At 52.7% G+C, this 12092-nt stretch overlaps 1 protein-coding gene across 1 annotated transcript in view; it reads right to left on the reverse strand.

Annotated features, from left to right (window-relative positions):
• Positions 1–12092, reverse strand: part of Scn4a (sodium voltage-gated channel alpha subunit 4) — a 28644-nt gene that overhangs the window by 12080 nt on the left and 4472 nt on the right. Inside the window, exons 6-13 of the mRNA XM_055592167.1 lie at positions 11968–12092; positions 11006–11069; positions 10635–10776; positions 9089–9298; positions 8347–8494; positions 6546–6784; positions 4551–4724; positions 3339–3695 (exon numbers count right to left, since the gene is read on the reverse strand). The exon at positions 11968–12092 is cut by the window's right edge and continues 229 nt beyond it. Of these exons, the coding sequence (XP_055448142.1) occupies positions 3339–3695; positions 4551–4724; positions 6546–6784; positions 8347–8494; positions 9089–9298; positions 10635–10776; positions 11006–11069; positions 11968–12092 (1459 nt within the window). The remainder of the gene's footprint in view (positions 1–3338; positions 3696–4550; positions 4725–6545; positions 6785–8346; positions 8495–9088; positions 9299–10634; positions 10777–11005; positions 11070–11967) is intronic.

Genomic DNA, 12092 nt, shown 5'->3' on the forward strand with positions numbered 1-12092 from the left:
AATAATAATAATAATAATAATAATAATAATAATAATAATAATAATAAACTGTGCAAGGTATAGGGATTAGATGACCAGTCCTGAGTTGGGACAGCATTTTGTAAATCAAACCATGGACCTGGGTAAAGAAAATTGAACCCCGGAACTCAGTAAAGAAAACTGAGTCACAGAAAGATGGAATGATTTGTCATAAGATGGACAGACCTCAGGCTTCTGGTGTCATTACACAACCTCAGAGAATACCATTCCTTTATACTACAAGAAGAATTCTGTTCTGGGAGGCTTGCAATATGGCGGCCCTTCCTCTCACCAGCTCAGCCAACTTTGACAACAGGATGAAGGTGAGGCTCTCTAGGGTGGAAGGTCATCCACAGCTTCTGCCTGTCAAGGACATGGTCAAGTTCTTACTCTCTTGGGCATGAGGGAATGAGGGAGATTATGTGTGAGAATCTACTGTCCTTGACTCTCTTCGTGTGTTTTATGGCCTGGCACGATCGGTGTCCTCCAAAGTCTTTTCGTCATTGTCTTAACTGTCCAGTTAACATGGTATCTTTAGAAATTATATTAAAATCCTTTCCAGGGGAATATGCTGGGAGTCACCGCCTCATTTCCCATAGCTTGCTGCCATCGCCCCCACCCATATTTACTGGTCTTTCTTCTCTCTCTGAGGAGGGGACCTCCAGTTGCCAGAAACACATTTGAGATGGGAATTAGCTGCTCTCTGGGTCAGCAGGGTTTGCACACGGCTCCTGCCTGGGACAGAAATAGCCTCCTCAGGCAAGGGGGTGGGGGAGGGGCAGAAGAGGGAGGGCACACTCTCTGGGAGGGAGCTCGGGGGTGGGGGGTGGGGTGCCCATATCCTAGTCCCTCTCCCTTTTTCACCGTCAGCCAGAGGATGTGATCAAGTGCCTTGGATGCAGAGGGTAGGGGTGCCCATGAACCCTGGCGGGGCGCCCTGGTGCCCTCTGGCAGACACCTGCTTCTCTGAAGAGGGAGAGGGGTGAGAGGGGTGAGAGGAGACAGGGCCCAAGGAAATGAGCACACTGTCTCCCTCAGCTGCTACGGCAAATTGGGAGATGGGCTGTGAAGGGGTGTGTGTGTGTGTGTGTGTGTGTGTGTGTGTGTGTGTGTGTGTAATAGTACACAGAGGCAGTGCCATGCCATGAACTGCAGATTGTGGAGCCAGAAAACTTGGCTCCAAACACATTGTCTCTGAGCCTTTGCTTCCTGGTCTCTGAAATAGACACATGGGTCCAGCCCTCCTAGGATGGTGGTGAGGACTGAGTCAATACACAGACTGAGCACGGGACTCCGGGCAGACGCTGAACCAGCGCTGCCGGCATCAAGGTTATGGTGATCGCTGTCACTCTCACTGTGGTCACACACCCAGGCTCTAGTCCCAGCTCAGCGTCTTGGGAGCTGGGTGTCTCTGGGCAATCCTCCTCCAGTGCAGAGACAGTATTCCTGGCCTCACCCGGCTATGGGGGAGGATTACTGGAAGTTTTAGGCTGACAGCTAGAGGCACCAATTTTATTATAATAATTATTAATCTATAATTTCCCACCTGTGACATCTGACCTCCCTAAACTTAGGAGGACAAGCATGGAGACCTGAGCCATGGAACCCTCACGATCACCGCCATTGGCACCCTCGTTTTCCAGACGGGAAACCCAAGGAAAAAGGTTAAGATTATCGTGGAGCCATGTGCCAGTGAGATGGCCCAAGGTGTAGAAGAGCTTGCCACACAAGCCTAAGGACTTGAATTCACTTATCAGATTTCATGGTGGAAACAGAATCAACTCCCCAAAAGTAAAGGGGTCCTTATTTTCTCTCCCTCACACACACACTCACACGGTGAATAAAAAAATAACCACATAGCAAGACATTGCCTCAAACAAACAAACAAACAAACAAACAAAAACACCATCAATAAAAAACCCAGCACAAAATGTTCTCGACTGCTCTTTACAGAGAGAGAACACTCCTACAACTCTTTTTGCTTTCCCGGCCCTTAACTCTACACTGACGAACTTTTACTTCAAGCATGTCATTGCTCCCCCACAATCCTGTCCTGAAGTTTGGTCGGGGGACCTTCTCTTTTCCCCCACTTTCTCAGAACCCTCTCCCAGGACCTGCAGTCCTGACTGCCCTCCTGTAGCTGTCCCATGATCTCCTCCAGCTGAGGTGACACCCCTTTCCCCCCTCGGCACCAGCCCCCAGCCAGAGCTCAGCGATATCCGAGAAGTACTGACCAAGCAGCCCACAGATTCCTTCAGCCTTGGTGGGGACTTGGGGCTGGGTGTCTTCCATCCTCTGTTGCCCGGGACAAGTGTTGGCCACCCCAGGGGACAGCTGGGGGCCACACTAAGGAGCCCTGATGGGAGTGCCCTGACCTCTACCCGGAGAAGGGAAGCCATGCTGGTCAGGTAGACCACGAGCCTTGCCCCTGTCCCGCTGGCATCTATCCATGCACAGCCCCGTGCACACACACAAATACAGCCTAAAAGCCAGACATGGTACGTATACACCTGTATTAATGGCACTCAGGAACCTGAGGCAGGAGGATTGCTGAGAGTTCTAGGCCAGTCTGGGTTATAGAGCGAGTCTCAAAACCGAACACTGTCTCTGAACCAGTGACGGCAGGAGCAGCAGTCTCCTAGGCTCTGTCCTAGAGTTTGGACAACCAGATACCCAGGGCTGGGGCCAGGAAACCATTTAAAAAAAAAAAAAAACAAAAAAAAAACATGCTGATTGGGAAACAAAAAGTTTTGAAGCTCACTCGCCGAGTGAATCATAAAATTACCATTTCAGGAGGTGGGCGTGGATGAAAGTGTTTTCAAGTTAGATTTGTTCATCTTATTTCATGCGTGTTTTGTCTGCATGTGTGTATATATATGTGTACCACGTAAATGCCTAGGGCCTGAGGGGGTCGGAAGAGGACACTGATCCCCTGAAACTGGCATTAAAGATGGTTAGGAACTACCATGTGGATACTGGGAATCGAAACCAGCAAAAGCAGCAACTGCTCCTAACCACTGCCGTCTCTCCAGCCCCTACTAGTGTTTTTTGGTTTTGTTTTGAGATAGTCCTGGCTGTCCTGGCACTCGCTAAGTGGCCCGGGCTCTCTTTGAACTTGCAGAGATGCTCTGTTTCAGCTTCTTGAATGCTGGGACTATGGTGTTTATCACCGCCAGGCCTGACTCATGAGACCTAAACACCGACAACTGTGTACAGCTATCCCTGTAATGAACAGGCCCCTTAGAGAAGGAGGGGGACCAGACACGCTTCATGTGTTTCCTGGGTGACAGCCAGGAAGCTCCCCAGACAGCCGCACTCACCACCAGGTTGCCGATGACCATGACCATGAGGAAGACGGTGAGGCACATGGCCTGGCCGGCGACCTCCATGCAATCCCACATGGTCTCGATCCATTCCCCACAGAGGATGCGGAAGACGATGAGGAACGAGTGGAAGAAGTCGTGCATGTGCCAGCGCGGCAGGTTGCAGTCTGAGGCGATCTTGCACACGCACTCCTTGTAGCTCTTGCCAAACAGCTGCATGCCCACCACAGCAAAGATGAAGACAATGATGGCCAGCACGAGGGTCAGGTTGCCCAGGGCGCCCACTGAGTTGCCGATGATTTTGATGAGCATGTTGAGTGTTGGCCAGGACTTGGCCAGCTTGAAGACACGCAGCTGCCAGGCAGGGGGAGGACAAGTATGAATGAGCCTTGGGGACCACCAGCCAAACCCAGGGAACCCTGGGAGAAACAGCAATACCCAACAGTCTTAAACCCCACCATCCTGCAGAACAAGGCTTCAGTCTGTCTCTCTTAATGCCTCCTGTTATCCATGTTAAAAAGAAAAAAAAAAAAAAGTCCTTATCCAGTGAAGATACAGTTTAAAGTGCTTACAAGTGAGATTATATACCGGAATTTGGCTTTAATGTATCTCCCCAACAAAAGGAAATGGGACAGATGAAACAAGAACCTCAGCATGTTAAGAGCACTTCCTGCCCTTCAAGAGGACCTGAGTTCAGTTCCCAGCACCCACAATTCATAAGCACCTCTAACTCCAGCTCCAGGGCGTCCAACACACTCTTCTGGCCTCTACAACCACCCACAGCACAGACATGCAACATACAAACACACATAAAATTACAATATGCTGTTGGATTTTGTAGTTTTGACTACATTTTTTGTTTGCATGAAAGTTCTCATGATAAATTAAACAAACAAACAAACAAACAAACAAACAAACAGGAGTGAACGTCTAGGGGTAGAGAAGAAATAATAATTCTTAGGCCCCAAGCTCCTGGCTAATGGACAATGAGGCTTTGCCCTCCTCCTGCACAGGGGGCTGAAGTCCAAGGTTGTCTAATGTCACCTCCCCTGACCCTGGCCCTGTGTAAAAGAAGGGCTCTCTTTCTCCTGGTTTACAGGTATAGGTTCTCAGGGGTCAAAAGGCATGCACAGGGCAGCTGGGTCCTCTGCCTTCTGGCCTCTTTGGGCATCTGCCTCCCATCCCCCTCAGCCCCTGGGTCCTGTGTACCAGACGGAAGGAACGCAGCACTGACAGCCCCTGCACGTTGGCCAGGCCCAGCTCCACCAGGCTGAGCGTGACAATAATGCTGTCGAAGATGTTCCAGCCCTGTTGGAAATACTCATAGGGGTCCATGGCGATCAGCTTCAGCACCATCTCTGCAGTGAAAATGCCAGTGAAGACCTGGGGGGCGGGACACGGAAGCCCTGTCACAGGGACTGGAGAACTGGGCCTGGGGAGATTACCCCTCCCCCACCTCCCGGCAGAGGCTTTGGGGACTGAAGGGCAGGGGTACCCAAGGCCTGTGTGTGTACATGTGTGTGACTGGTACAAAGGCCATGCCATATGCACAGGTGGGTTCAACACAGGCCCATTCCTATCCATTTCTGATTTTGTCACGTCACTAACTTCTCCGGTCTTCGACCCGATCACAACGTTCAACATTCATGAAGTGCTATTTATTCACACTGATCTCGCTGGCACGCTGTTCTCTACAAAACTGGAGAGATTATCACGCCCTTTCCACAAAAAAGCAGTTGAGGCTCAGAGCTGTGTACCCCAGCTCCCTTCATGACACTCAGGATCTCTCCTCCGTGCTCCCAGCCTCCCTACTAAGCACAACCCCAGGACCTAGCAAACTTTTGCTTCTTGATTTTTGAAACATGTATCACGTAGCTCAGGCTGGCCTTGAACTCACTATGTAGCAGAGGATGACCTTGAACTTCGGATGCTTCTGCCTCCAACTTTCAGGTGCTAGGATTACACGCATGTCCCATCATGCCCCATTTTATTCAAGGCTGGGCACAGAGCCGAGCAAGGCTTGCTGGTAAGGGAAGCACTTTACCCACATTCTCAACTATGGGATGGGAACAGGGTCTTGGGCAGGGGCTAAAGGGGGCAAAATCAGTAAGGAGATCATATCTGCCTCCTCAGCCCCAGAACAGGTACCCGAGGTCCTCACGACCCCTTCAAGTTCACTGCACATGGCCCCCCTTCCTACCAGGCACCAGCGGCTCTGGGTCCACAGCCGCCTAGACGGCGTCCCTCCTAAGAGCTTTCCCTGGCCATAGCAGGTGCCCAGACAGCAGCACCGTGTGGGCAGGGGGTGGGCAGGCAGACAGTCCCTGCCCATCACACATCTCGGCGGCTGTGCCAGAACTGGGAGCACACCCTTCCCTCTCTAGCCCAGCCTGGCCAGCTGCTTCATAAGATAGAGGCGTAACTGCCTCGAGGGCTTGGGATTTTGATGATAAGGTCTTCATGCCCCCTACCCAGTCCGGCCCCAACCCTCCCTCCCAGCCTACACTCTGAGTCTGTCTCTCTCTGGAGGAAAGGGGGGCCTCTAGCCCATTTGCCATGGGGGTTAGGGGGTAGGGGTGGGAGTGCAACGAGGATTGAGTAGGGTGAGGCCCGACGGAGCAGCGCTGGAGGAGGCAGCGTGCTTTTGCCTTTGTCAGGCTCCATTGGGGCGGGCAATGAGGTGCTAATGCTCCTAACGAGCAGGGATAAGCAGCCGGATCAGAGGATGTCAACAATGGCTGAGCAGCAAAGAGCTGGAGAGAGAGAAGCCCGCTGAAGCCGGGGAGTGGAGAGACCTCCGGGGAGGGCTAGACCTCTCCCCGCTTTTGCATTTGGATGCCTCTGGCTGTCTGTTTCCACTCCCAGGTCCCTTGGCCTCTTTGAAGCTCACGACAGTCACTGGAAGTTGAGAAGCTTGTTACCTAGCCCCGCCCATTTCCACAGCCCCACTCCCTCAACCCCAACTCCAGGAGGTGGCCTGGTCCCCAGACCTCCAGGGTGTCCTGATCTCAGCTCACGCCACCCTCCTCGTTCCCAGACACTTTGAAGTTCAGCTACCATAGCTCCTAGACCACAGCATGTGTCTCCTCTGTGCAACCCATGCCAGCTGTCCCCACATGCCCTACATTTCCACCCAGCCCGGGCGGCCCCACCTTTCTCTCCCGGCCTCCAGAGGACCACCCCCTCCTTCTGCGCCTTCCTTACCAAGTTGCCCACGGAGAGCACGTTGTCGAAGTGCTCCGTCATGGGGTAGTGCTCCATGGCCATGAAGAGGGTGTTGAGCACGATGCAGATGGTGATGCCCAGGTCCACAAAGGGGTCCATGACGATCAGGTGGATTATGTGTTTGAACTTCACCCAAGGGGTGCAGCAGTTCCAGATGAGCACTTTGTGCGCACACTTGTACCACCACGGCGGGCACTTCTGATGGGCCTCTTCCAGCTCTGGAGGTCGTGATGGGTGTCTGATGGAGAGCCTCCCTCTGCCCTGACTCTTTTGCCCACCCTCTTAAAAAGGCTTCCTTGCCCTTACCCCACAACACTTCGCTCTCAGGACCAGCCCCCTCAAGACCCCACCCGGAAGCCCCGGCCCTCTAAGCCGTGCTCCCCCAAGACACATCTCCTTGGTAAGCATTAACTCGAACCCCTCCCCAGGGCTCTACTTTGAACCCTACCATCTTGTTGTGCCCCCACAATGCAACCCTCAGTGAGCTGGAGCTCAGCTATCTGCCAGCCTCCTGGGCTTGGGATTCTACCAGGGGAGAGATACCCTGGCCCTGGCTGGGTTCCAGCGTCTAGTCCCCAGCGCTGCCGACCTGTGTTCCTGAAGGCCTTCCCTCCCTGCTGCTCGTAATGTACGTCACTCCAGACTGCCCGAGGGCCTTTCCCTCTTGAGCAGCTTTCTCAAAAACCCCCCAAGCTGTAGGGTCTATGGGATGGGGCGTTTCCTTTACCAGGCCTCTGTGGCCTCCCCCTAGGCAGGCTCTCCAGTACTCACCCCCGGAGGCTTAAGAGGTTAACACTATTGGCTCCACCTGTTTTGCAGGTGAAAGCGACTAAGTGTCAGGCCCTGAGACCCTGGGTGGGGCTGGGGTCCCACTGAGGAGTGAGAAAAGTGAACCTCTTTCCAGGCTGTCTCAGGCTAGTCCGCTTGGGCTACTACTGTAGGTTCCCCAGTTTCTGAGATCTGAAGCCTGAGAAAGAGACCACAGTGGAAACAGAGGCAAGGGGCTTCTTGGGCTGCTTCTGTTCAGCTTTCCCCGGACCATTTTCTCTGGCAGGACACAGTCACACTCGTCTGAATGCAGAGTGTAAGGTTAGGGGAGATGGATCCCTCTGAATGTTCACAGAGCCCTGAAGACCTCCAGACTCTGCTTTTTGTACAAGGCAAGCCCTGGGGAGCAACTGTGACCCTTCTCTGGGTCAGAATTTTGTTTTGTTTTGTTTTCTAGCCTCCTTCTCTCTTCGTTTCCTTCCTTCTTCCATATCTCTACTGTTCCTTTCTCCTCCCCACCTTCCTCTTCCAGCCATACACCTGTCTGTCTTTCCTTTCATTCAGGAATGTGTTCCACCCCATCTATTATGCTTCTGCCCGCCCTTCCTTGTTACCTTGTTACCTTGGGGGGTACCACAGGACTTGTGAGGAATCTGTGATCCCCTTGGGGATTTAACCATTGATCTTTGACCTTTACCCAGGAAATACCGGAGTAGTTTCCGGGACACCGGACCTTCCTGGTTAGTATTATTAGCCTGTCCTTCCCTGGTGCCTTGGCAGCCCCGGAGCCCTCCCGGAAGCCCCTAGTTCCCGCAATGGCCTGGCCTTGCAGCCAGAAATGGGCCGGGTTGACAGGACTATATTTATCCCAGCTTATTTCTTTGGTGTCAATATTAAGTTTCTACCCTCCTGATGCTGGGTCCAAGCAGGCACCACCCTGTACCCCAGGAAGCTGAGAGGCCTGGTGGGCACCACAGGCAGAGTAGAAGGGGATGGGGTACAGGGCACTCACCCTCCATGGCATCTGAGACCGCACTTTCTGCACTGCAGCTTGGCCTCGGGGGCCCCTTCTCGGATGTATCCAGACTGCCATTGCAGTCTTTGCTGTGGCTTGGGTCCCCGTCTGCCTCTCCGCCTTCCAGAGCCTGCGCAGCCCTAGCCTAAAAACCAGCAAGGACGCTGAATGAACACACTCACTCCTAGAAACGCTTGCCGAGCCTCTTGGATGACGGGCCCTTTTGATTTTTTAATAATTTTTTAAAATTTAAATTTAATTTAATTTTTAGCTAATGTCAAATCTAGCACATGTAGGGAAGGGGTAGTTCTCAGTGGCAATTGAGTGACAGGGTAAGGACAAGGTAACTGAGGACCCTTGACCCTGAAGACGCCCAACCCCGATACACTGCTGGGCCCTATACTTCACACATGTATGAAAAAGAGGGCAGCTCCTCAAAAAACAACTTGGGGTGCCGCCTCTGCCTCAACAAGAGCCCAGAAAGCACAAAGCCATACACCTTCTCTCTGGAGGAAACTTCACATTTCGTTCCTAAACTCCTTGCCGTGCACTGGGGAAGCTGAGGCACCCCTTCCACCAAAGCTCCCAACCTAGGGCTTTCTGTTCCTTCTGCCCATACCCTTCCCTCTTGCCCCTCTTCCTCCCAGCCTGCCTGGAATAAGGCAGTGGTTAAGCAGTCTATGCCAGTGCCAGGGAGACCCTTGGGTCCTCACCCCAAACTCCCTGCCTAGGTCCACACCTTTTCCAACTCCTCCTGGTGTTTCTTGTATTTTTCAAGCATCTGTTGAAACTCCTCCTCTTTCTCCTGGTCCTCGGCCAGGGTAGCCTCATTCTGTTCAGCGTACGCCATGGCCACCACCGCCAGGATGAGGTTGATGAGGTAGAAGGAACCCAGGAAGATGATGACCACGAAGAAGATCATGTAGGTCTTGCCAGCTGCTCGGAGGGTCTGGGGATGAGGAGAGAAGGAAGGAGGGGTCTCATGGCCTCCTCAGGGCCCTTTTACGTCATTGCCACTTAGGTAGGTAAGTAGAGGAGGGGTCCCTCACAGAGTCTAAGGATTTGGGGGCCTTGGAGACAAGGTGTGGCCACCCTCAGCAACTCTGCCATGTTCTTGGGAAACTTCAAAATACCTGCGAGTAACCCAGGCACTTCAGTATCCCAGTATTTTGAAGCTGGGGGGAGTCTGTATAAGCATCCAAGATCAGAAAATGAGGATGGACAAACAGCAATGGCTTGAAACCTTGCTTTGCCATAACCTGGTACCTAGTAAATGCTCAACAAATAGCAGACCTATGATTACCGTTATTAATCTTGCTAAAAACACTGCCAAAAAATCAGGAGACTACTGCTGATCCTCAACCCACTGCCATACAAATGGTAAACACCAAGTACAGGCATCCCTCAGCATCCTGGGAACTGGTTCCCTGGATTCCAAGACCTGCAGATGCTCACGCCCCTTCCAGTAAAGGGTGGGGTATTTTCACCCAACCTAGGCAGAGGCCCCCTCTTCTGAGCCTGTTTAGATGAAATGTGGATCAAATACAATGCTGTGATACAGTTGCTGGGCTTTCTAAATTTTGGAACAAAGATCTTTCCCCATAAGATATTTGTAGTTGTCTTCCAAACAGGAGTCTCCAGAGAAGGCATAATTTTTCTTTCTAAAATACTTTTCTTTATCGCTTGCTTGCACATTGCTGAGACTTGAACGCAGGACCTTGTACACACTAGGTAGGTACTCTACCACTGAGCTACATCCCCAGCCTTTTTGTTCTGTTCTGTTTGGGTTTTTCAAGACAGGTTTTTCTGTGTGGCCCTGGCTGTACTGAAATTTGCTCTGTAGACCAGGCTGACCTCAAACTCAGAGATCTGCCTGCCTCTGCCTCTGCGTCCCAAATGCTGGGATTAAAGGTGTGTACCACTTCATTTATTTTTTTAAAGTATTTTCAGTCTATAGTTGGCTGAATCTACAGAGGTGTAGCCCTTGGAATTGCAGGGCCAACCATCATTGTGTGGGGGCAGAGTTGAGTTTCCTAGCTGTCCTACTGGTTTCTCTGGGGTTTGGAGATTCCTGGACCCAGACCCTCAACTCATAAAGCAAAACTGGAAGAGGAAAAGGACTGTGGTTTGGCTCTGGCTCTGGCTAAGAGCCCACAGGGGCACTGAAGGAGCCCTGTGGAGGAGACTGTGTCGTGGGGACCTGGCCGTCATGGGTGGGCTCTGTGAGGCTCTGAGAGACAGTGGCCTGTCTGGGGGGCAAAGGGGCAGAGTGGGGACAGCTGTACCAGCTGGAAAAGGTTCTCCCAGTAGTCCTGTGTCATGAGGCGGAAGAGAGCCAGGAAGGCCCAGCTGAAGGTGTCGTAGCTGGTGTAGCCATAGTTGGGGTTCCGCCCGGCCTTGATGCATTCGTAACCCTCAGGGCAGTGCCTGGTGGTAAAAAGCAGGGCCTGGCTCAGGAAAGGAAGAGAGCTGAGGACAGATGGAGGGCCGGGGGTGGCAGGGGAGGAGTCCCTAGCTCTCCATCTGTCCTCCAAGCACGAAAGCTTTCTACCCTTGCCCGCTGGTTCCCACACACTCCTACCCACCCCAGATCCCTGTCCCTAGAGAGCCCCCGGCCCCCAGGATACCTGGGGTGCGCCATTGCCCCACAACTCACCCAGCATCGCTGCTATTCCCACAGAGCAGGGCGTCGTTGGAGCCCTCCAAGAAATAGAAGTTCCCTTTGGGAATCAGAAGCCACAGAGAAGACACGTTACCGCAGAGACGCACAGTACCCACACGTACACATCACACACCTGTGCAGATCTGTGTGCCCAAAGAGGCCACACAGATACCCGTTGGGATCCCCTCCCATCTTTGACAAACTCCAAACTCCAGCGTCTCCAGTGGGTAAACTGCAGGGGCTCAGCTTAAGCCACGTCTGGCTTGGTGCCTCCCGTGGCTATGATGTCAGGGCCCAGTCACCAAGGGCCCAGTAAGGGTCAAAGGGCATGTGTCTCTGTGGGCATTGGCCTACCACATATTTATTCGACTGTAGAGTTGGGGTTAGGATCTAGGGACCACAGTGAACGGCAGACACCGTGAGTATTAGTGAGTGTGTGAGAATGTGTGTGTGCTAGGGAAGCCTTCTTTCTCAGGACCAAATGTACACGTCTTTATTATTTTTTTTCAGGGAGTCTCTCACTAGGACCTCATTGGCTAGCTGACAGTGAGGCCCTGGGAGCTGCCCGTTTCCACCCTCCACCCCCACTCCCGCCTCAACCCCGAGTGCCGAAATCACAGGCATGTGCCACCGTGCTTAGTTTACATGGGTTCTGGGAATTGACTGTGAGTCCTCAGTTTTGCATGGGGAGCACCTTATGGACTGGGCTCTCTCTTCGGCCTCAGTGGGCTCAGGATTTTTAAAACCATGTGCCATTATCATGTTGACCCTTTGAGGGAGGCTTCGTCACGCTCCATTTAACAGGCAAGGGTTCTAAGGGTCACGGCTGAGTGCCTTATTGGGGGGCTAACCCAAGTTGCTTAGTGATGGGCTTAAGCTTATGTCTTCCGGAAAGAAGCGGCTAAGACAGCCGCCGTCTGAGGGGCCGGGTAGCCTCCCTGGCCCTCCCTCCTCACCTTCGTCACTGATGTAAGCATCCCAATCAAAGGTATAGTTGCTGGTCCAGCTCTCCTGGCTGTTCCACGTGTCGTTGCCGTACCACGTGTCGTTGCCGTACCACGTGTCGTTGCCGTACCACGTG

The sequence above is a fragment of the Psammomys obesus genome, unplaced genomic scaffold, assembly GCF_907164565.1.
Source record: "Psammomys obesus unplaced genomic scaffold, mPsaObe1.curated_primary_1811, whole genome shotgun sequence".
Classification (NCBI taxonomy): Eukaryota; Metazoa; Chordata; class Mammalia; order Rodentia; family Muridae; genus Psammomys; species Psammomys obesus.